The sequence below is a fragment of the Stegastes partitus genome, unplaced genomic scaffold (assembly GCF_000690725.1).
Source record: "Stegastes partitus isolate 25-593 unplaced genomic scaffold, Stegastes_partitus-1.0.2 Scaffold1190, whole genome shotgun sequence".
Classification (NCBI taxonomy): Eukaryota; Metazoa; Chordata; class Actinopteri; family Pomacentridae; genus Stegastes; species Stegastes partitus.
Genome location: NW_007578921.1, coordinates 1 through 25,718, shown reverse-complemented (window position 1 = coordinate 25,718; position 25,718 = coordinate 1). Strand labels below are relative to the sequence as shown.

The 25,718-nt window shown below is 41.3% G+C and overlaps 1 protein-coding gene across 1 annotated transcript in view; it reads left to right on the top strand.

Annotated features, from left to right (window-relative positions):
* Nucleotides 1–24,075, top strand: part of LOC103368683 (usherin-like) — a gene marked incomplete at its 3' end in the record, with an annotated part of 165,718 nt that extends 141,643 nt beyond the window's left edge. The window contains exons 62-66 of the mRNA XM_008297123.1: nt 11,894–12,117; nt 13,249–13,582; nt 16,655–16,852; nt 17,050–17,204; nt 23,877–24,075. Coding sequence (XP_008295345.1) covers nt 11,894–12,117; nt 13,249–13,582; nt 16,655–16,852; nt 17,050–17,204; nt 23,877–24,075 — 1,110 coding nt within the window. The remainder of the gene's footprint in view (nt 1–11,893; nt 12,118–13,248; nt 13,583–16,654; nt 16,853–17,049; nt 17,205–23,876) is intronic.
* Between the last annotated feature and the right edge of the window lie 1,643 nt (nt 24,076–25,718).

Here is a 25,718-nt window from a genome sequence, read left to right as displayed (position 1 = left end):
ACACACTGCAGGGGAACCGCAATGCCAGGAGACAGCCGTCTGGCAACAGATACCCGTACCGGCTTGCGTGCACATGTGCTCACGTGGATAAACACACAAGCATTCACACAAAAACAAAGCAACAATCTTACACAAACACACACTTTTGTTGTGCACGTGTAAACACACAGAATTGCTTGTACATGCACGCTCGTCCAAAAATATGCAACACACGCACTCACTTGTACACACACATGTGCTCCAGACTGGACTATTGGATTTGAAACGGGAAAGCACCCAGTGTAAATCAGGTGAAATAGAATCAGGGTCACAAACGTCACCTCAACCAACCTGTCCCAGACAAACACAACAAATACAGACAAAGCTGAGCCAGTGGACAGTGATTTTCTGAAATGTGCCTTTGGGTTTAATTTGTTACCCTTGTCTTTCTGTGTAGTGAAAGTTGATTTTGTTCCTGTCTGCCCAACACCCACCAGCATGTATAGCTACTTGTCTATGTTGCTCTGTAATCAGCGAGACCACAACTTTCTTTTATTGTTCAAGTGTGTTGCAAATTTGTGTAAATACAGTTACGTTTAATTTGACTTTTTGCCACTTTTATTCACTATTTCAGTGATTTAAAGCTGCTGTGAGCAGGATTTCTGTTTTCCAACTTGAGCAGAAGGAGACACTGTGGCAGAAGAAAACTGAAGGAAGAAAACTTCTGGGTTGACAAGGTTTTTCTAATCCTGATCTTAATTTAATTATAGAAATCTTTGTTTTGCATCACTGCTCAGGTATCTGACAAAACATTTTAATTTTAGCTGAAAATTTAAGGTCCAAAGTCTTTTTTTTTTTTTTTTTTTTTTTAAACAACTTATGTTGTTAGCTACTTGTGATGCACAAGCTGACCCAGAACCTGCAGAATCTGTAGAACCTGCAGGTTAAACCAAAGTCAGGCAGGTACAGATAAGCTTAATGGAAAATATTATCGATTGAGGGTCAAAAAGTGTTCTGGCTAAGTTATAAATAAATGCTGAGTTATACATTTCCTTCCATAGCCAGACTATTCTCTAACACTGACACAACACTGTGTAGAATGGTCTGACTGCATCTTATTAACATTCTGCTACAGGAGAAAGAATATAGATATCTGACTTGTTTGTTCTTTAAATTAGGGATGCACGATATATCGGCGACCACATCAGTATCGGCAGATATGAGTGGTTTTTCCGACATGTCGTTATCGGTCCGATGACCAAATTTAGTCGATGTGAAAACCGCTGATTGTTTAACATGAGCACCTTCATCTCTACATTTGATATTGTTGCTATTTAACAGATGTTTTTACTTAAATGGTCCTGGACTTGAACATTAAATATGTTTAAATATGTTTTACTTTTGTTACATTATAAAGAAGACTATGTAGTCTAATTTAGTACGGGCTTCTTTTGAATAGTTTTCACGTCCTCACAGTGCTTACTTATACTAATTTTTCGGTGTGAACAAAAATTGAACAGTGACATCGGCAATATTGCTTATCAGTGATATCAGAAATCTTAATATCGGTATTGGCCAGAAATTTTAATACTGTGCATCACTACTTTAAATGAAACACAATCATCTTAGTTAAAGCCAAGCAACAGTAACTACTCACAGTAGTGACAGGGGAATAATGGGAAGGTTTGCTTGCAGGGGGGACGAGCACTGTGAGTGAAATTCACTGGAAAAAAAACTACGACTAACAAGGCTGCCTTAATGCACTTTCAAATGTTCATCAAAACTTCAAATTTTCACTATAGTAGGTTGCTGCTTAGAGGTTGTGTTTGTCTCCTGCAGTAACAGGAAAACAAGCGAAAGGGGAGGAGAAAGCTGCCTGAAGTTCAATGACAAGCTTATACCCATTGTCTATAGCTAGTGAGTCAGACAAAGTTTTAAATAACTTACAGTAACTTTGTGTGCAAAAGGCTAGACTATTATTACTAGTCTGCTAAAAAGAAACATAATAATAATAATAATTCCAGACCTGTGCATCAATACTATTTACATAAATGGTGTATTGGGTTGTGAGCCTTGCACAGTGTTACTGTGGCTGAAAAGTGTATCACTGATGGGGGACTACAGGTGCTCCTGTTGGAACTTTAGCTACATGTCTGCTGTTGTCTTTGGGTGCTTCTAAACAGCCAATGTAATGCATTTTTCCCAAACCTACCTGGTCAAGTACACCTACAGTATATGCAATCAGCAACAACCAGCCAAAGTGCTGCTCTGGCCAGTTTTAGTCTTTGGTGTGTTATCGTGATGGGCTTTAATCCTTTCCTCAGTATCCCCAGTTGTTACACAATAACACAAAGTCTCTGTGCTAAATCATTCCCTTCCAAATCTCCTGGTTTGTTTAAACAGCTTTCATTTCACTTTCAAGTAGATTAAATACTGTTTGTTTTTGGACAAGAGAGCCTCCGTTTTCTTGCAGCATTTCCTCCTGTGCTGCAGGTTCAAGACCAACTTTTAAGCTCTTCATTTGCTCCTCTTTTCTTCTCTGTCTGAGTTTGTATGTAAGATGTTTAGCTAAGACTTAGGTGAGATTAGATGGTGTTTAAGGAACGTGTGTGGTGTCTTTGGCCTCCCATTGCTTCCTGACTCTCCCCACCTCGCTGTGCGCTCCACTAATCATTTCCCCTTTACACTTTTTTTTTTTCTTTATAGTGTTCAGTTTTTTAACTCTTCCATCTGCCCTTCAACCCCACCGACCCCATCTCTCGCTGTGGGTGCTACCGTAAATGCCCTCCCCCCACCTCACTTTTTCCTGAAAGTGAGTGAATCTTAAAAATGTGTGCATTTCTTTAACTCCTTCCTTTACTCCCACCCTCTGTCCCAGCCCAGCAGGCCCCATCCAAATGTTCAAGGACAAATCTGAATATCCCTTTTCACCGTTTAAGTGTTAAAAGCCTGGCGGTGCCGGGGTGTTATCTTAACGCGCCTTGCCGTGCCATCATCAGAGCGCGTGATGAAAATGGCTGTGATGATGCTAAAAGAAAAAAAGAGGAGGGGGAGAAAAAGTAATAATCAAATATGTTTTTCAAGGGCACAGTGACCATTTGCTGGAGGGAAATTATCCCAGTAGTTAAGCTAGCTCACTCTGAGCCTGGTGGAGTTGTGAGCGTGGATGCGTTTGTGTGTGTGTGTGTGTGTGTGTGTGTGCAAACGTGCATGGTGTATTACTTGAACTTACTGCATGCATCCTTCACTTTCTCCATGTGGTCGTCTGTTGCTGTATACGTGTCTGCATGTGTTTGCATTTATACATTTATCTCTATGCAGAGAGAAATATATCCTTTGCATGTCCTTTGATTGTTTCTGCCAAAAGATTCTCATCAGTTTGTGAGTGTGTATATCTCTCTGTTTGTGTGTGTTTATCATTGCCAAAAGCCCCTCATCAATGATGGGTAGCAAATGGCCAACAGTAGTGGATTCCAAACAGCAGCGTCTGGCTGCTTTAGAAGATCGAGTACTCTCTGAACACAGGAAGACATTTCTCTCTCTGTTAATGTATTTATGATGATGGCTTTTCTATTAGGTTTACTTTAATGACTGGCAAGAATAAAACCAGAGGCTGTCAGGAGATGAGCACAGTCTGTTGTGTGTGTGCATGTGTCTGTGTGTGTGTGTGTTGGGCAAATTTTATTTGCCTTTGTAATATTATTGTTGTTTCTGTTGTTACACATTGTCATTTTATTAAAAGTTGACATTTAAAGAAACAACTTCCAGGTATGGACAGAGGGCACATTAAGCTTGTGTGTACAAGAACACACACACATACAAACACACACACACACACAGATCTACAGTTTTAACCCAGTGATTACTACAGAATGTAACAATAGTGTAATAAGAAATGGATGGAATAGTTCAGGTGTGGTACACACCTCTGCATAAATGTTCATCCATCCATCATCTATACACCGCTTAATCCTCACTAGGGTCGTGGGGGGCTGGAGTCTATCCCAGCTGACTCAGGGTGAAGGCAGGGGACACCCTGGACAGGTCACCAGTCTATCACAGGGCTACACTTAGAGACAGACAACCAAGCACACTCACATTCACACCTACAGACAATTTAGAATCACCAATTAACCTCAACATGTTTTTGGACTGTGGGAGGAAGCCGGAGAACCTTGCAGCCCCCCTGCATAAATGTGTTTTACAACTATTTAAACGTTTTATTCCAATTCTGCTGCCATTCCTACACCACAGCGGCTAACAGTTGTAGTTGCCCCTTTTCCTGTGCCATGCCTCTGTGGAGGACATAAGACAGAGATGCCCATTTCTGCATCCGAAGCTGTCTCAGATAAGCTGACAAGCCTTTGAGTTAAATCAATCCATTTTGCTAATACCCAGTGCATAATATTGATTTCAGAAGCAGTTCTACAGCTTACTTACATGCACAATGATGAATTATAATGACAGAAATTATAAAATTTAGAATCAGTATTAGCTTCTCAAACCTGAATCAGAGGGTGTGTGATGCAGGTGAAGTTCAGACTTTTTGTTAGAAAGCAGGTTTATGCTCATTTGATAATATAATACTCTCTATAAAGAATGAAAATGGTTCTTTGTCTGTAAATGGAAGAAACCCAGCTATCATCAGTTTCATCTGCCCTGAGCTCTGTATGCTGAATATGTCCATGAAAAGCACAAAACATTTATTATTTGTATTTCTGGATTTTAGCACACGTGCTACATAGTATGATACCTTGTGTTCTTTGTTTACTTACTTGCTCGCTTCTTTTAGTAGTTTTTTTTCTGTTTTATCACTTTGCCAACTCTTGTATTCCCGTAGCTTACAGACACTTTAAACACACATGAACATCTGCTTGCTGTGTCTCACTCTTTAGTGAATCCCTGTTGGGTGGTGAAAATATAACTGCTACCAAAGCATTTACTTAAGCTCAGCACACACACACGCTTAAACAAACGCTCTGGACACATGCATGTTAAGATGCACACAATGTCACACACATGCCCAGCTGGTAATGTTGCTGAGATTAAAAAAAGAAAAAAAAGAAAAAGACATCAGAAAGACAAGAGGACAACCAGTCAGCTGGGAAAAGAGTAGTTGTGCGTGTTTGTGTGTGTGTGTGTCTCTTTGATTATGTGTGCGCTTGATGCCCCAACATCCGTATGTGTGTGTCCACACAGGGGAACACTATGCACTGTGTGAGAAAGTCAATCCACAGTGATTTCATCTCTCGACATGGCATATAGTCTGGCCCCTCTGGAGCATAAAGTGCACGTGCGTGCACACGCACACACACACACACACACACACATGCGCACGCTCTCCTTCCTGAAATGAGTGTGTGTGTGTGTGTAACCACTAGTGGGTTTTGAAGTGGATACCACTTGTTTTGGCTTTGATGGGAGCTAATGTTGTTTTCTTTCTTTTCACAATATTTTCTTCTTAATCCAGAATAAATTAGGACTCTCATTGATTTTTGAGTGAAATAATTTGTCATATTTCAAACATAGCGTGACATTTGTTATCCATTAGGAATGGGAGGGGCTGCAGCATTCACTTTAAATATGCAGCAATGCTTGCTGAGCCAGTAAGTGTGTAAAGACTAGCATATCTGAAATGTGGTTTTGTCCAAAATGTTTTTTTGTGGGGGAATGTCACATACAGCAGTCAGCGGATCACGCTCAGTCAATCATTGAAAAAGTTCAGAAACCTGTTTAGAAGACTGATTTCTAAAAATAAACTAGTTAAGGGCTAAACCTGAATATACTAAAGGTGAGGCAGGCCCATACATAGTTTTTATACTAGCTAGTTGTCGCAGGGGTTTTTTTTTTTTTTTTTTTAATTTAAATTTTTTTTTAGAAACGTCAGAAAAGTGTACTTCTGTGAGCTGGATAAGTGTGTGGACAAATACATTAAAACAGAGTGTGTCTTGCTAAAGGCCAAGTCCCAAATGCCATCTGCAAAATTTTGAATTTTTAGAAGTCCCATTAGTTGACATGGGTTTTTTAAAACATCTCAACCCCTTATCCTGTTTTTCGATATGTCTGAGGCAGGAGAAAGAGTAAGTGCAATGAAAATGGCAGATAATGAGACCTACCCAAACTCAAAATGAAAATTTCAGATGAAAATGTATCCAGCAGGAAAAGTTGCAAATGTTTAGTAAAATTATGGTCTTTACAGGTTTTGGTCACAGGAAGAAGAGTTTCACACAAACTTGAATGTTCACCATTACCCAAAGTGCAGCCCATAAACCATATCAAAAATCTGAACTCTGCATGTATAGTCTTAACTGTAGTAAATATTATATGAAGAGGCTTTTTACAATGAAGGCAAGCCTGTAATAAAAGTATAAATCAATTAGCCACAACATTAAAACCACTGACAGTCTCCTTACATTGCATGTTCTGTTTGAAAACTTTGGGTCCTGGCATTCATGTGGATGTGACTTTGACATGTACCACACCTTAAACACGTTTGCAGACCAAACACACGCCTCCATGGCAACTGCACTTCCAAGCACCAGCAGGCTCCCCTGGCTGGACAGTGAACCATACCACAACGTAAAAGCTGCTCAGAAGCGCCTCAAGCCTGAACCCTGGACCCAACCTCAAAACTCCCCAATTCAATCGAGCAAACTTGACCCACTCCACAACCCACAGGACCCAAAGCATCTGCTGCCCATGTCCTGGTGCCTACAGACACTGACACGACAGGACAGTCCAGGAGGTCCCATGTCAACATCTCGAAGGGTCAGAAGTGTGTTGGTGGTGTGGAAGGAAGCTACACAATGTTAGGCAGGTGGTTTTAATGTTGTGGCTGGTTGTTGTATAACCTTCATTTGTGTAGTTTTTCTGTAATGTGCAACTATTGTTCATGTAAGCAGAACAAACTTAAAATCAAAAACACATTTTCAAACTTATCGTTTGCTTTTCATACGTAATTTCTTGAAACCAGTATGTAGAGATCGTTGATAAGTCAAAACCTTCCAAAGCATTGTTTGTTAGTAAGTACACCAATATGTGTCTATGGAACCTGCTTCAGTGTGAGTGTGTGCTGTTATGCCTACACACAAAACTATGTATTTGTGCTCTTGCTGTGCACTTCGTGCCAAACCCCTTGTAATATATTCAGGTATTTAAAAGTGTTTGGTTTGTTTAAAGTTGTGGAGGGGTTTTGGTCTCCTAGAGAGCGCGGATAACCCTAATCCACAACACACATTTTTATCAGTAGTTCATTGGCAGGGCTAAATATTGACTTATCATTAAGTGGAATGACTGAAACCCTAATAATAATTCACGTTGTCTAAGCACCTTGTGTTGACGCGGCGCTCCCGACGCTATTAACGAATGTATGCAAATCCTGCGTAAATCTGAAGATTAGGGCTGAAGCATTCTGTGATGCAAGAGAGAAAACAAGAGGTGTGTGATAAAATGCTCTCAACACATACACACCCATGCAAAGACACACAGCTTATAGAGAGGAAGAGAAAATAGGGGTGTGCGTTTCCAAATGTTAACACAAATGTACAGGCATGTCACACACACCCATACACAGATAACGCTTACAAAGACAGGGATTGGATTTCTGCTGAATGCATGATAATACAATAGTGAAGTTTAGGTGCAGAATAGTAAACAAACAATGTAAACCTGTGAACTGCATGCAGGTAGAGAGAGAGAGAGAGCAAAAGGAAAACAGGATAAGAGGGAGATGGAAACAAGACGACGTCATGAAATTGAAGTGGAGAAATATGGGCGAGAGAGGGGCAAGTAGAAGTATGGTGAAAAGAGAAATGTAGAAAACTTGTCCACAAACTAAGTGTGTGCATGAGAGTACGCATCTGTTTTCACCTGTTTTCATGGGAGTGAGTAAGATGAGAACAAGATTACAAGATAATGAGTTAAAATTAAGAACTGAGGAGAGAAAAAAAGAGGCCATAAGAGAAGGAAGGAAATGAATAAACTGACTAAAGTAGAGTAAGACAAACAGTTATTGAGGTGGAACGGTGGATAGATTGATTTAGAAGTTGCAGGAACAAATGATCAGACAAAAAAAATTGATGGAGGATGGAGACGAGGCAACAGATCAATCTCACAAGTGATAAAGTTGTCATTTCTTGAGTCAGAAAAATGTATGAGAGAGCTGTTTGAACGGAGCCATGTGAGATGACACAGAGAGAGACAGCTGGATGTGGAGGGAGTAGACGGAAGGGAGGCAAATGAGTGAAAATTGTGAGTTGTGGAGGACCTGGTGTCCGGATGGAAGGGAGGAGTAGAGGTGAGGATGCCGAGAGGACGAGGGGTGAGTGGAGAGAAGCTATTTTGGAAAAGTGTTGAGCTGTTTATTTGCGCGTCATTGAAGCTGAAGTAAGGCGCTGGGGGAATTGGCCACCAAGCCCCGGCTCCGCAACAGCTGCCGCTGCTAAGTGAGTTACTAGCCGTCAGACTGCCTTTATGTCACACAATCACACACACATGCGTTTTCCTGTCATACGGAGCCTGTGATGGATGCGTTGAGGATATAATGCAGTGCAACAGTGCAGCAGAAAATATGTGGCATTCTCCACTTTTGGCCTTTAAGTGAAATGATTGCTTAAATTAACAGCATTTAATGTGCTCGAAGTGTGAATGCTGATTAGAGTGTTAAACAATAAGTTATTTATCACTCCACAACTAGCTGCAGCCCCATTAAAGGCTGAGGCCGCGATACAAAGCAGTGACTTAGTGTTTAATGTCTGCTGTCAAATAAAATGGGCATCACAGCTGGGGGTAGATTGTGCCACAGATCAGCATGTCATCAACTGTTAGGATAAATTTGCTAAACACCTCATAAAATATAGATTATTTTTACAATAAACTAAATAACCGCAAAAGACTGGCTCTATCTTTAATATTCCGGTCTGTAATTCAAAATGAGAAGTTGTACTGTTGGAGTCTCTCATTAAAAGATGATTTTTCATTTCCCCATCTTTGCAGTTAGAATACTTTACTTTAGCCGTGCCTCGCTTTGCTCATTTGTATTTCTAATGCACCCTCACAGCAGGGATTTGCTGAGTCAGTGTTATAGCAGGACAATATTGTAGCCTTAATCCATTGCAAGGCCAAAGCCTGCCAGTCCCCACCCTCCACCGAGCTAAGCCATCAAAGTAACCAGATTGGTTCAACTTGTGTTATTAGGACGACCACTGGAGAAAAGACACCGTGTTTACTCTGCTTCACTACACTATCCTCAGCTTTCACCAGTGTTGTATGTCCTGTGTGTCCCAGTTTGTTAAACTCTCGACACGTGACCTTTAGTGTTTGCTGAATTTGTATGATTTGCACCAGTCAGCCTCGACATAAATCCACCTGCCTATAATTGTGCAGATTCCCCCTCATGCCGCCAATACAGCCCCGACCCACAAGGCCGTAGACACTGGACCTGTTGGGGGTGTCCTGTGGTGTCTGGTACAGAAACGCTGGCTTTCAGTCATTCTCATAGTTTAATTGTAGCAACTGGACTTGCTTGAGTTTCTTGAAGACATTTCACCTTTCATCCAAGAGGCTTCATCAGTTCTGACTGACTAGTTGGGAGTTCCAGGTACCGTAATATTCAGACTATTGAGTGCACCTGAATATAAGCCACACCCACTAACTTTAAAAAGGAAATAAAAGATGTACATATATAGGCTGCACTTGTCTATAAGCTGCAGGTGTCTACGTTGCAACATGAGATATTTACACAGATTTATTTTTTTAAAACTTTTGATTAAATACGTACCGGTAACACACACAAATACCGTAAATGCTTTTTTCCAAACAGCGCTTTTAACATGGCTGGTTAAAAAAAAAATAAAAATACAGCAGCCTACCAGGAAAAGTCATTGATCACTATCTTCATCTTCCTCCTGCGCACTAAAACCACTAAAGTCGTTTTCTTCAGAGTCGGAATTGGACAGCATCAGAATTACTTCGACACACTTCTCAGTCTCTCTTTCGTTGTCACTCTCAATGTCACTGTCGTCTCGAGGCAAATTCGTAAAAATTGTGAAAGTCCATAAATTAGCTGCATCATTGTTTAAGCCGCAGTGTTTAAAGCATGTGAAAAAAGTAGCGTCTTGTAGTCCGGATATTACTGTACTTGTATTCTTTAGGAGCCATTAACACTTTAGTTTCAGTTTCAACTGTGGGTTTGTTGCTCCTCCCCCTCAGTCGTTCGGACTCCCTCTGCCACGATGGGGTTCGTTAGAGTCTTTTGTGGCGAGGTGTGAATGTGGTTTCGGTCCTGTGTTCTGTGGACCAGAGCCTCAGTGGATGAGAATTTCTCCAGTACGTCCCACAGATGCTAGTTCACATTGGGATCTGGAGAGTTTGGTGGCTGGTTTAACATTTTGGGCTCTTTGTTTTGTTCCTCGAGCCATTCCTGTGGAGCAACAGGGCTCATTGTTCTGCTGCTACAAGTGTTGGGAGGATCCATGTGGTCTTCCCCAGTGTTTAAGTGGATGGTGTCAAATAACACTCACATGAAAGACTTTCGGTTTCCCAGCAGAACACTGCATCATTACTAGATTATTAATGTAAACTATCACTTACTTAAACCACCACCAGCAGCCCGTGTTAGGCTCATTGTGTTTTCTGGGAAGTTTAATTGACAAAATTACAATTTCATTAAAAAACACTCAGTGAAGTAGAGTTCTAACTATAGCGTTTTATCTATTCAGCTTTCTAAACACATCCTTTTTATATGTTCTTTACACTAAACATTATTATATCTGTCAGGAATTTCTACTTTACATATGCAGCAACTACTGCAGCAGTTTTAATTTGTCAGTCATTAAAAGCAACTCGGGTTATTTGAATTTGAAATGTGAAGCAGCAGAGAATGCGACGAAACATACTTGAAATTTGATATTCAGCTGGAAAACATTTACAGGCAAATGGAGTGATAGCATGTATTTTAAATGTCACCTTGCTGCTGAAGGTGAAGTGGTGGCAGACAGACATCACCTATCACTGTCAGAAATGGCAGCTCTCAGAAAAACACACTTCCTCTCCCCTTGCATTCCTTCAACGGCGTAGCCTTAATATTACTGCTGAGAGATGAATACGGGAGAGGAAAGGGAGGAGGGGAAGGAGGGAGAGAGGAGGATAGGTGGATGTATATAGGAGTTGATAAGAAAAGATGCGCAGTAATATTCAGAGCAGCTTAATACTGTTTCTGTGCAGATCGGAAAATACGGATTGAAGAGAGGAGGAAAGGGGAGTTTAGGAAGTGTAGATGAGCAACAACTCAGCTCTGCGGCGCCTGAATATTTTTACAATATGGAGAGAAGAAAGTATAAAATGTGAGGTGAAAGGAAGGAACTGAGGACGGTGGAAAGATTTTGGAAGGAGGAGGACAAGATATAAAACAGAAAGAGCAGAGGGGTTATAAGAGCAGGAAAGAGGCAGAATAATAGGATGAGAGGTTTTAGAAAATACCCTGTTTCAGTGTGGATACGCAGCTGATGAGGAAATGTAAAGTGATGCCAATATCTATTGTAATAGAGAGACATTTAAAGCTGATGATGTTATCTAGAAACGTAATGAAAGTATGTAATCGAGATGATGTCAGAGGCCCAACTGAAGTATTGGAGGACCTGAGATGTTTTATAGGTGGAGCAGCGTCACTGAAATTGTCTTTGACCATTCAGTGTCTCCTAAACAGCCGTTTGAAATGTGTGCGGTTTGATAAACCAACATAACCTTCTGATTAGATTTTGAATAATTTGTGAGGCAGCTAAATTTGTTGCAAGAAAACACAGAGTTGGCAGTTTTAGCCCAAAGTGGAAAGAGTTCCTTAACAAATAATGTCTCGATAAAAAAAAAAAAATTGTGAAAAAAAACATATGAAACCGTAATAATCTTTTGTCTTTAGGTTTTGTCTGCTGTGGTCAGGAGTACATCAACTCTTCAACCTCTCTTTGCTGCGTGGGCAATGATGGATATCCCACAATGCACCCTGCTGGCAACGCCACGGTGACGCTGCAGTGCTGCGGGTCAAAGGTGATACACCAAGGAGAGGAATGCTGCAATGGGATTGGCTACGACCCCCAACGACATGTGTGCGCTGCCCGACCCACACCTGGTCTCCTCATACAGGTGTGTTTTTATGTGAGACAATGTGTGTGTGTTTGAGTCTAAGATAGTGCATCCTTTTTTTTCTTGTTTACACTCTGTGTTTTGTCTGCTATTATAAGTGCCACAGATGAGAAATCCGTCATTTGTGTCAGTTTCTTTCTAAATCTTTTACACTTTATCTTTGTTGTACCTCATGAGTTCTTGAAGCGGCTGCACCACTGCTTCATCACGTCTTTGCAGCAGTTCAGCGTCCACTGTTGTATTCCAGATGTTGAGTGTCTTAAAGCAGTTTTTTTTTCCTTATTGTGTTTAAGACAGACTGAAAAATTAAAAAAAACAAAAAGTGACATGAAAAAAAAACATGCATTCATATTATATCCACTGTTAAATGTTGTGGGAGTTTTTTTAATCTACTATAGGTGTTGCATTCACAAGCAAATTTGACATTAATTTCAGAGATGCAAGCTGGTCTGACCAAAAAAAAAAAGAGAGATCTAATGCACATAAAGATACAGAAGCAGAGTAAAAAAAAAAAAAAAAGAGCACTGCAAGTTAGATGCTGGACTTAAACGTCCAGTAAATTCTGGCACATCGGCTGTAATGGCAGAGCCGATCGTCTCCAGCAGCCCAGTGGACATTAGGGGTTCGATAGAATCTCTCCGTTTCTCTGGTAAACTCACTCTCATTGTCACATCAGGAGTTGGGGACTGGGCCATCTTCCATTTATCAACTGGGGTCATGTGGCGTTTGTGTGTTTCTGAGTCAGCGGGAGATGGCACATGCATGCACACATACACACACAAACAGGGACAAAGGGTAGGAACTCTCATTAGCTCTAATGATGTTATTAAGGGCCATGTATACCACACATATACACACACAAACAGCACATAATACATATGTAGCTACATTCTGCATGTGTATGTGTGGAGGATTACAGGATTAGTGAACTTCTGTTGGATAAGTTTGTCTAGCTGACGACTCACTTAAAGAAAAATAACCATTCTGAATACCTTAATTTCACTAATCTACCTTTTTTCCTCTTTCTCCTCTGATCCTGCTGTTTACTGTTCTGGTACATATTTAACTCCTCCTTCTCCTCCCCTTCATTCTTTCCGTTTATCTCCGTCTCTCTGCCTTTTCTCTGTGCAGCACCAGTGTTTAAAGGGTGCTGTGTGTCCCGTAGCTGCAGCGTCTACAGCTTACTGTGGCTCCTGTGACCTTGATCCATCTACGACCGCCTGCACATGGGTGTTGTCGGCACAGCCTGACACACAGTCCACAACGTACTCCCCATTCATCAGCCCCACGCAGGAAACACTCGCTACAGGCCTGTCTACACATACAAACAGAAGTAATAACAGTTACAAAATGCTAGACGCATACAGTCACACGCACGCTGAGAACAAGCAGTTCGAGGGGAGCCTGTGCCCGTCACACGAGGAGGTTGTGCACAGCGGAGATGCTGGAAAATACACCTATACAGGTAATGTATCTATGTTTGCTGTAATTTAAAAGAACTGTTACAGGGAATGCATCAGCTTTTTTTTTTTTTTTAACCATATTCATCCAGTAATGACTACTTAATGCTGTTCTGCATAATGTTTTCATCACCTTGTCAATGCAGGTTTGCTGTTTTATTGTCTATGAGACAATATTTAATGCTTTAAAGGCCTGAAGGTATTTTTGTGGGCTATCTGTTCAAGTTCTGATTTTCTCATCACACCTTCACACTGTACTCCGCCTCAAACATCTAGGCTTGTTAGTATTTTTGAAAAATCGTTTCAGCTCTTGTAAGTCGATTCGTCTGGCAGGTTATACGAGGTGTGTCAGAAAAGTTTCAGGACTGGTGTCACAAAAGATATATTTCAAATCCAAACTACAAATTATCCCCTTCTAAGTAATCCCACCTACCCAGCCTTCTCTGCCACGCCGCCATGCACTCCTGGAAGGATTCTTCCAGGATCCTCCGCAGCTCCGTCGTCACAGCCATCTTGATGTCATCCACGTCTTCAAAACGGGTCCCCTTGATGACCCCCTTGAGCTTGGGGAAGAGGAAAAAAATCCTACAGAGCCAGGTGGGGTGAGTAGGGAGGTTGCTCCAGCACGGTGATGTTCTTCTCAGCCAGGAACTGTTGGATGCTCAGAGCATTGTGAGCAGGCGTGTTGTCATGGTGAAGCAGCCACGACTTGTCCTGCCACAACTCTGGCCTCTTCTCGCGCACTGAACGAAGCAAACGCTGCAGGATCTCTTTGTAGACGTGCTGGTTGATCGTCTGCAGGGGAAAACTGGTGGTTTGTAGTTTGGATTTGAAATCTATCTTTTGTGACACCAGTCCTGGAACTTTTCTGACACACCTCGCACTTAGTCCGTTATTTCTTTTTCACATTTTTAGTTTTAATTGCCAAGTTATGTAGCATGAGTGAAACCACACTTGTGCAGCTTGATAAAACAATGTACAATTTACAATGTTTTGTACGTAAAATATAAAAACTACTGAATAAAATCTGCAGCATCCCCCTTTAAACTCACTGAATGTTTACTTGATGTCAGTATTTTTCTGTAATCCAGTTGAGTTTTAAACATTTTGACCACTCGTGATGTATTTACATTGCCGGCCTTTGATGTATAACTGCTGTAAATTAGAACTCTCACTTCAGTCCTCTGAGACGTAGTGAAGAATAACTAATATAGAATAGCCATCTGTGAAACATGACGCTCATAGAAATTGCGACCCTGCAGAAACCAATTCTGCATTTACTCTAAATGTGGCAGCCGCTACAATCAACGGGCGCGCAGACAGATGCCCTTCCACGCACACTTTCACACACACACACCAAGACAGCTGCTGCAGTGTACATTAATAGCTGTAACATGGTAACTCTCTCTGTGCTGTACACTTGTGTGTCATTAAAACTTAGTGATGGGCGTTTAAATGCCATTTCAACATTCTCCACTATTTATCAGCCCAAAGGGAGTAAGAGCGTGTGTGTGTGTGTGTGTGTGTGTGTGTGTGTGTGTGTGTTTGTGTTTGTGTTTGTGGGCGTGTGTGTCGTGATTTTCAGTCTGTCCACACATTATTTATCCGGGTAGTTACGTCTGTTTAATCAAGACTAATTGTGGTTGTGGATGCTATGTGTGTGTGTGTGTGTGTGTCTGGGTGGCTGTGTGCTCGTAATGACACGTGTTTTGTGTGCGTTTGCGTCCAGTTAGTTACTATTTCAGTGCCCCTCTGAAGTGAATGTAGTTCTGTGTATGTGTTTCAATTACTTTGTGTGAGTGTGTGTAGCATGGGGCGGTTAGGATAAGAGTTTCTAGGCGATGCTGTGACACCATCTGGGCAGAGGCACATAAAGCTGTCGCCACCCACCATACACCAGATGTTTCTCATGCACACACACACACACACACAGATACACACACACACTCACATGCAGAGTATCATGCTATACTTTTCGGGGGAGAAAAAAACCTGAGGTAGATCACACCCAGATAGCTCCACATGTGGACCGAGCATCATAATTACAGCGTATACTGTATTGTCTACACACAGTTTGTATTTCTAATATTTCTTAATCGAACACAGGGTTTCTAGCATGTGTCTGTGCTCAGTGTTCTATTTACATCTGTGTGTCGCTGTGGGTGTTTTGCTTCTTCAGTTATCACAGTAGTAAAGACAAGAGTCCCAGACTGGCAGTTACAACCTGGTCTCATTTACAGCAGAAGTCCCTTTACACTCCTAAAAATAATGCACATATGCGTGCAGGTACATCTGTATGTATATATGCAGCTGTATGTATACCTCACCAGAAGGGCTGTAACAAGCTGTCCGTCACAAGGCTTCAGTCGCGGCCTGACGTTTACAACGCTGCGCCAGTGATAGTGCATATATTTGTTATATCCTCATGTAGCTTACGTTTGCACCTCAGCTCCCAGTCTTACTGCAAAGGTGCAACTATTATTATACAAACCACACATGTTGCATAAAAAGGCAAAAGGTTTTAAAGGATTTAAGGGCACAAATCCATCTGGATTATTTAGCTGCGTACTATCTTTACATTTGTAATGTACTTCCTCTGAGAGCTACACAACATTTTAAATCCCTTATTTGACAATCTTCTTCCCATTCATCAGTATCATTCATTAAAATCAAGCAAGTGCACCAACAAGTCAAATATTAAGACATGCAAAGTCCATGTTGGTCTCCTTTCAATTCATCTCATATTTCTTTCCCCTTTAAAGTTGCTGTATTTTCAATGACATCAGCCCATTCTATATTAAATTTGACAAACTCTATATTGTTTGAAAGCACAAAGTTCCACAATTTGAGGTGTTTAAATGGTTTTAGAGTTCTAGTGCCACAGCTGCAATTGTTTCTCATCAGTCCTAGCAGTGCACATACAGCCCAACAGTACTGCTCACTGTCAGAGTCCAATGAAAAAAATGGTTCTAAACTTTTCATCTTGTTCAGTAAAAAAGAGGGTAAATGTTAGGGGCTAATTAATTTTTCCCTTGCTCCCCTTTTCTGTCTTTCCTCCTTTCCTTACTCTGAAACAGACTCTGACCTGGAGCCTTTTACCACCTATGAATATAGAGTGAGGGGCTGGAACAGCTTCGGTCGAGGCTCCAGCGACGTTGCAACAGTGACGACCAGCGAGGACAAACCGTGGGGAGCGGCACCGCCCCGCTGGAGCCGTCTAGGTGAACGAGATGACATCATCCAGTTGCAATGGCAAGCTCCCGCCAGACCTAATGGTTTGTATACGTGTGTGTGCAGATGTTATGATAGTAGTAAAAAACCCAGTGATAAAAAGTCTTCTCTGTAGATGTGGTTCAGTTTAATTAACTCCAGTAAAGGTGAATTCATGATCAGATGCAGACTCAAATACTGAGAACAAAATCTAATAGTGGTAATCCAATTTAACTTTTTTTTTTTTTCCCCTATCTACCAGGTGAGATCACCCACTATGTTATACTGCGGGATGGGCAAGAGCGCTATCGTGGTGATGAAAACAGTTTCACTGATGTTGGTGGGATCAGGCCTTTCCAGGAATACAGTTACCAGCTGAGGGTCTGTAACCGGGCTGGTTGTACTGACAGTCCAGAGGTAAAACTACATGTCTGTTTGGTGTCGGTGCTGTTTTACTGTTGCGAGATTAAGAAAATCTTATGTGGCTAACTTTTTTTATTTTTTTATTTTTTTATTGTTTATTGACCGGACAATGTACAATTACATTATGCTCAAGAGCAAGGATGCTTGTACCAGACTATAGCTGTCGAGCTAATTTCCATCTGTAGTCCTGGGGAAGGGGCAGAGGTCACAGTGACATGTTTACAGTGCAGTCAGTGTTTCACACACATTCATCCATTCGTCACAAAAGGAACATAGAACATACATCACTCAACAGACTAAGTGCATAATCACAATAAGTATTAAAATAGGCATCAGATATTTGTGTCATACCACAAGGCCGGAGTTACAGACACATGTCTCGGGGCCCTAAAATTACACTAAAAACATTTATGAATGCAGACATCTCTGGTTTGCGAGAAACCAATCTTTAACTTCTTTTGTGAAGCTTCTGGCGTTGTCTAAGCTCAGGATTTCTTGGGGGAGCGCATTCCATTTCTTTGTACCTAGACAGGAGAAGGCAGACTGGGCAAATGACATTTTGCATCTTGGAATGTTGCAGTGTCCCCTGGTAGCTGTTCTGGTTACTCTTCTGGCCGTTTCTGCTGTCTGATATACAAAAGCTTTGAGTGGGGGAGGGGCCAGGTTATGGACAATCTTAAAAATTAGTTTAGATAAGGAGATGAGGTTATCGAACTACTTATGCCTAGCAAAAGTATTACTGCATCAGTACTCATTTTTAAAAGTCTGGGCTTGCTGGCATATTTATTATCTGCAGCAGCCCTTTAGATACCAAATAGGTGGCTGGCACTGATAAGCAACACTTGCAATGCTTTGTTGGTATTTTCTAGTAATTTGGCACAAAGAGACAGTAAAACATTACTGGTTGCCCCTACAGTTGGAAAGAGAATATCTGTTCTGTTGATTCCCACTGTGTGCTGTTTGATTGTCTCTCTCCTGTAGAGCACTCTCTCTTTTTTACACACTAATACACACACATACTTTACAAAACCTTACTCTGTTGTAGCACCCCATTTCATAATGACATTATTCCACTGTATGATTATCTAATGGCTCCTCTAAAGATGGCCTGGGCTTCACTGAACTAAGCACCACTTTACTCTGTAGTTTAGTTCACTTCTTTAATTTAGCCTGAACACTTAAAAGAAAAAGAAGGATGTGTGGAAAAAGTTGTGTTGGTGTGTGCATGTGTGTGTGAAACAGAGAGAGAGGGAGAAATCAGAGGCAACATTGCTCCCTTATTAGCATCGTCAGGAAAGACGCATACACATGTTGGTGCATTGTTGCTTGTTAGTATTTTTGTTGTCAGTGTTTCATCAGGTATAAAAATTTGATTCTTTGCCATTAAAGAAATGTACTTTAATCGTCTCCTATGCACTTGTCTGAACACAAGTGTGCGAAGATCACTTTTCATCTTTTCTCTCAAGGAGAAAACGCCTGGATATGCCACCACCCCACTTCACACTGGCTAAATTTACAACAGCAACCTTGCAGCGTTGGTCTTCTGCAGTTGGCCGCTCATCTGATCCATTGTTTGGCCAGTGGCCTTTCGGCTAAATGCCCTTTTACCCTCTCGTAAAAGCCACCTCAGATGCTGATTTCTAAGCGATGTTTACTTCATAATTCAGGTGCACAGTTGTTCTGCCGAGTGATATTTTACAAATTCTAAATCTGTCTGACCTTTGTTGTTACGAAATTACAGTGTGTGATGTTTCCACACTGTGTGAACTCTGTTCTGTTCCTGTGCTGGAACAAGTTGTTATTTAGCCTTGTTTCCGCTCTCCCCCTGTATGCGAGGCTCTGGATTTGCTGAGCCTACCTGATGTTTGTGATAACGCCCATAATACCTTCACACAGAACTCCCCCTGCTATCTCTCTGGCTGTAGCTGAGCTGATATCACCACAACAATTAATTTCTCCGGCTTAGTGGTGATGAAAGCTCGTGTTGAAAACTGTCTTTCTGGCTTTTTTTTTTAAAGCTAATTTAACATCTCATTATTTTTGATAAGTGCGTTCTTACGTAAAGAGGAAGCCTATAGCTATGTCACTGGAGAAGAAAGAGAAATGTTTTTTGCAGGTTTTGCACTATGGGGACATCGGGATTCTGTTGCTGTTGTAAGCATGTCTGAGTTTCTGCAAATATATTTATATAGACAAACAACAGCACATGTTAATTTGTTAGTTTTATTTAATTTCCAGACATCTTGTTAAAAGCAGAATGACACCCTTTGTTTGCATTACTCCTGTTGGCTCCTGTACCCCCAAAGAAGTTTGATCTGTTGGCATACTTATGATTAGCCCAGGACTCATGAGTAGCCAGTAAACATTTATGGTCACTGATATGTTGCATATTTCTTTAAAAACAGCTTGTACAGTCTGTTTTAAGGCAGGGAGACACTGAATAAAGAATTTTAACTTGTCCAAGTTATATGTTTCACGGGCCATCAAACTACTTCTTAACAGTCCAGCACACACACAGAATGTAGTAATAATTGTAGTCGTTAGATTGTACTAATGCTTCTGGATATACAGAACAAAAATCTGAATAGTCACTTAAACTTTGCGGTATTTATTCAACAAAAAACAAGATCTAAATATTTGCTTATAGTTTATTGCTGATGTTAGCTGCCCTGCTGGTAGACGGTGGTATTACATGTGATGCATTGTCTTTGTTAAATATTAAGGTTAAGTTGCTGATTGTTTTTTTATTGATTTGGTGTTTCAGATGCATGATTTTTTTGCTTAACATATTATTGAATGCTAGTTAGTTTAGCATTCAGTGGTTGTTCCTTGGTTTACTTGGTGGGTCATGCAGCATGCGGCTAAGCTAACCATGATAGCACCTGGTTTAATGTTGGTTTGTTACTTTGTGGGTTGAGCAGCATGAAATGTTAGCGACTGGTTATTTAGCAAATATACTGGCAAGCAGGCTGATGACGATGTTGTAGACAGCAGCAAGTATAACTTGCTACAGTGGGCTGTGTTGATTATAGTCGTGCAGACAGGGCCATTTTCCAGTGAGACTGTGGACAGTAAGAAAGGTTACTGTGTCTTCAATAGCAAGTCATTCAAGTGACACCTGTACACATCGTCAGGCGCTGGGTTCAGCATGAACAGAAACACTTCCGATGATTTTACTGTAGAAACAGCAACTTAGCTGTCTCCTGTGCAGAAAAGCATTTACGTTGGCTATATAAGATCATGATAAAGATCACAGAAGATGTAAATAATGACTGATTTTAAAACTGCTGTGCCGCCTCTGTAAGTTACACACAGTCACTCTCTGGGTTTGGAGACAGCGTGGGTCGTGCCGCTATGTGATGCTACAGCTGTTTAATTATGTCAAAGATAAGAAGGCGGCATTTTACATTTGTTTGTTCAGCACAAGACATTGTCTGAAAGCAGATTTCAGTAGTTGTATGCGACCTGGTAATGCTGTGATAATGAAACAGATGGTGCTGAGCTTTGACAGGATGTAATTTGGATGTCAGGAGGCAAAGCTCAGCTCCAACCCAGTTGAGGTGCAGGTACGGAGGGACTGAGCTGTGGAAAGCTGTTGAACCTTCTCTGCATTGTGGGCCCAACTCATTGACAGCCCAGTTGTTGAGAGGGTGAACAGTCGATGCCCACCCTGATGACCTGAGTAGTGTTTTAAAGCAGTCTAAAGGGATGCCAGGTCAGGACTAGACAATGATGGTGCTGCAGGGCCTCGTGATAGGTCAACACATCATTTGACTTGAACATTGGGCTTTCATAGAAACACTCACCCAACTCTTGGCATACTTTGTATTGAAAATTCTCAAAATCGACCCCTGGACCATCCTGTCAGGAAACTTTATCCATTTAACTGAGAGCTCTGAACACATTCACATACACCACAAACTAAAGTCTTCCATGTTCTGTCTGCCTACCTGCCTGTCTCACACACACACACATACATATGTTCACACAAACAAGCACACACACACTCGCAACAGAGGGTGAGAAGGGAGTGAGTTGGATTAGTTTGTACACCAGTGAAAATTGGCCAAACAGTCCCAATTATGGGATAACTTGGGCTAACCTAATACACCACTGCAATTACCTGGCATCAGCCCCCTCACATACACACAGGGAGGCACGGACAAACAAACACAGGCACACACAAGCGCACACCTGCCGTGACAACAGAAGGTGCTGATCTAATACGGTTGGTCACTTAGAGAGGGAGGAAGAGCGATTGGTCCTCCTCTGTCTTCGAATCCTTTTGTCCTGTTCTCTCCGCTATTTGTCTCCTGTCATTCCCCAGATCTCAGCACTGCAGTCCCCAGTTTCTCACAACTGTTTGCCTTCGTAACCTCCCTCATCCTCGTTTCTTCTCGCCGGTTTTGTGCGTCCTGTCATCCGGAGTCCAACATTTCCCTTTCTCCCTTATCTGTATGTCTCTCACAGTCCCATTTTCCTCTGGCGCTCTGAGTTTCTATTCTTTCGTGTACCGACACAAGGGTTGAATAAAGAGTATCCTGGTGAGGTGTGTGCTCTCATGTACAGTACGGAGCTTTCTGGTGCACACATAAGCATCTAGACTGTATTTCCTGAGCTGTTAACGATTTCCACCATGTCATGTTTGCATATAATTACTAGAAATTAAATATTCAGAATACCTTTTCAGTATAGGATGCATGAATCAAGTATTTTTAGATGTAGCTAGTGACCTAGTTATTCCTCCTAACATCTGACTGCACCTGTGTCAACTCTGAGTACTAATCTTTGCATTCAGAGGTGTGTGAGCATTAAGTTAAGTTCACTGTGTTTCGCTTGCACTCATACACAGCAGGTTTGTTATCTGGCTTTTATTTTCTTTACATTTGAGCAACATCTTGACAGACATTTGAGCTGACAGCACACTGAGGCAGTCACTGATTGATACTACGCCTCCCCTGCTTCATCCTCACCGTCTTCCTCCTTTGCTGTTTCCTCTCTTCTACCTGTTTGTGTTTGCGTGTGTACACCTGCACGTACCTGTGTGTGTGTGTGTGTGTGTGCGTGTGTTTATCTGTGTGCACGTGCTTGTGTGTCTCTTTAGTTGTAGTAGCAGTGCTCTAATTGCATAGCACTGTGTGGGACAGGTGGTGGAAGTGCTAGTGACAGTCTATTAAGGCAGGATATCCCTGTTGCCATTAGCAGCAGATTGCCCTGTGATTCTGTGGTCTCCACATTCACCCAGCGTTCACAGGGGCCCACAGATACCACACTGGGAATTTACAATAAGATGGTCACTCTTATCACTGTACTAAGAAGCTGTAATTTTTTGTTTTTTTTGCATGAGCTGAACCTACTGAGGAGTTGTCATGTGTTTTTTCCCATTTTCTCGCAGTGATATTTAGGATTACTGCTGATTGGAAACTACACATGCAACATAAACACATCTTGCAGGTTCACGTCTGTTCAGAAATTAAATGTATTGATAAAGGAATAATATCCATTCAGAATGGGAGTAATGCTCTAGAGAGAAAATCTGTTAGTCTCCAGTATTCCTACACTTGAGTACTACTCTGGGAAAATTAATTAATGTCTGTACACTTTGCTCAAATTCATTCTCTGCTTCAGTGGGCTCAAGGAACAAAATGTAGTATCATGTTCTGAAAAGTTTTCTAACATGCAAACTGATTTGCAATTGGTAGATTTTCCCCACTGAAATCATACTTATTCAGTTTAATGCTACACATATTATTTCTTTGGTTATCCACGCTGCACTGGGTCTTCATCCTGATAGAGGTCAACAGTTTGAGAGCCCCTGTGTTACAGGATGCTGTCGTCTACAGTGGGACTGCAACTAATGATTTTCACTGTTGATTATTCTGTTGATTATTTTCTCAATTAATCAATTAGTTGTTTGGTCTATAAAATGCTGAAAAACCTTGCTCAGTGTTTGCCAAAGCCCAAGATGACGTTTTATTTTTGTCTTGTTTTGTTCACAATCCAGAGTTAGTGTCATGAAGGAATAAAGAAAACAGAAAATATTCACATTGAAGAAGCTGGAATCAGAAGGTTTTGATTTATTTCCTTAAAGAAAGTTAACCATTAATGTAGTAGTTGGCAACTAATCGATTAATTCATTGCGAGTCTAGTCGACATACCTCTGCTGAACAGTCAGAGTTGTTAAAGTATTGTAGTACTACATTGGCAGACACTAGTGTAGTTTTTTTCTGTACTATAAGTTATAGAAAGTGTGGGTTTTGTTTTATTTGCAACATAAAATGTGCTCCTCAAGCAAAAAAAAAAAAAAGATGAGTATCTTTCTATTTTTTTCATTATTTATTTATTTTTTGGTTTCATTTTATTTTATTTTTGAAAAGCGGGATGCATTAAATCACCAGGAAGCATCTTCATTTGCTGTCAACAAGATCTTTATTACCTGAGAAAGCAGAGTCCTGAATTTGAATGCACTTTTTATGAGGTTATGATCATGTTAATTACGTTAATAAATGATCATAGCAAGAAATCCATCTGTTTTATGCACCTTTTACATTCTGTAAAATATCAGAAATCTGTTGTGTTTTATATTTTGGTGTGTGTTAAATTTGTTTGCATCTGTGCGTGTGTGTGTTTCCGTGCCTCCGCCTATGTCCGTGTGTGTGTGTTTAGGTGGTGGCAGTGACGGTCCGCGGAGTCCCAGAGGACGTGCAGCCTCCAGTGGTAACAGCTGTAAGCTCCTCCTCCCTCCACGTGAGCTGGTCTGAACCCACTCGTCCCAATGGAGTCATACAACGGTACCACCTGAACCAGACCGGTGTTGGAACCGTATTTACTCACACTGACGGACCCAGAAATCACACCCTGACTGGTAAAATACACATTCCATCGTTCTACCTGCTGTCTTCCCTCAGATCTCTCTCCTGTTTTGCTTTGTTTCTTCCTCTCTACTCTCTCCTTTGGATTTTCTTTTTTTAGTGCCTTCCTCCTGCTCTTTTCTTTGTCTCCATTATCACCCTTCTTGTCCTTTCTCTCCTCAGCTGTACAGTTCCTCTTTTTTTTTTTGTCCCTCCCCTTTTTTTTCTTCCCCCTTTTGCTCTCATTTATTTCTCCTCTCTCCTCGTGTCTCGTTCGTTTGACTCTCTCCTTCTTCTCACCTCCTCACCCCTTTCTTCTCTTCTCCAGCTCTTCTCCTCATCCTCTCTGCTGCCCTGTCCTGCCCACTCCTCCTTTGTCATATGTTTATTATGTATACTGGTTTGTGGAAGTGATCTTTACACCTGGTTTTCTCTCCCTGCTCTCTGGCCCTGCCCCTTTCACATTCATAAATACACTCATATGCACACAGAAGAAACGACACAGCAGAGAGATGTTCACACACTTACCCACTTGAGGAAAAAAAAACAAGTAAATTTACAAACACTTTGAGACCCGGAGCTCCAATAAAACACTAAAAGTAAAGCAGGTACACAAAAGACGTGCCTTAATATTGTAGATCTGCACACGAACACGGCGGTGTCAGGGCTGGGTGATTTGTGAGTCTTGTTTTATCTACCCTGAGGAGGAGCAGTGTTTCTGGCCCTCTGCCATCCGTCACAACACAGACACACTTACTCATGCAGACACAAACATCTGCATGAAGCACTGTAAAGCCAACGTTGGTTGTCTGTATTAAAAGGGAATATTTTAGAGAAAACAGGCAAACACAAATAGAATATTATCGCTTTAGACATACTTGCATCTCTTGCGAGTGGAGCAGCTAAAATCTAAAAATGTTGAGTGCTCCAAAGCTGATTTGATTACCCCCCTTTTAAATTTTTTACACGCAAGAATCAAGCGATGACATCTTTGGAAGCAGAAATTCAGTGGCATTTTTGCTTCGCAGCTCTCCTCTCTGCTCTGTCTTGGACTCAGACCAGGCATCAGCTTTGCCAGTAGCCAATAGACTATTCCCATGGTGCCTGTGGTTGGCTTGTATGGTCAGGAGTTGTGTGCATGTGTGTTTGTATGTGTAGGCACGAGGCAAAGCAAACAATGCCAAATAGAGATGGTAATGTGCTGTAATACTGTACCAGCCCCATGTGCCAGTGTAAGCAACCAGCATGTGTGTGTGAAATTCCCCTGTCCCCCAGTGAGACACTGGAAAACCATGCGTATTCAGCCAAAACCACTACTGGGGCAGTCACTCTCTTCCCCTTTATCGCTCTCTCTCTCTTTTTATCTCTGCTCTTTGCAGCCCTCTTTTCACAGCACATGCATGTTATAGTACTATTTTACACAGTTTGGATGTATTGCAACAGAGTGTTTTTACAGTAGACACACTGAAGCCCAGTGTCTCACATTAACAAGTGATCAGAAATGAATGAACTTTTTTCGGTCCTTACAAATTGATTCAGAAAAGGCCTTTAATGTTCTAATATCAGTCTTGCAAACTGCCCACAGAATGCAAAAAAAAAAGATAAATAAACTGGGCATATGTTCACAGTTTAGTTTAATTTATATGTTCTATATGCT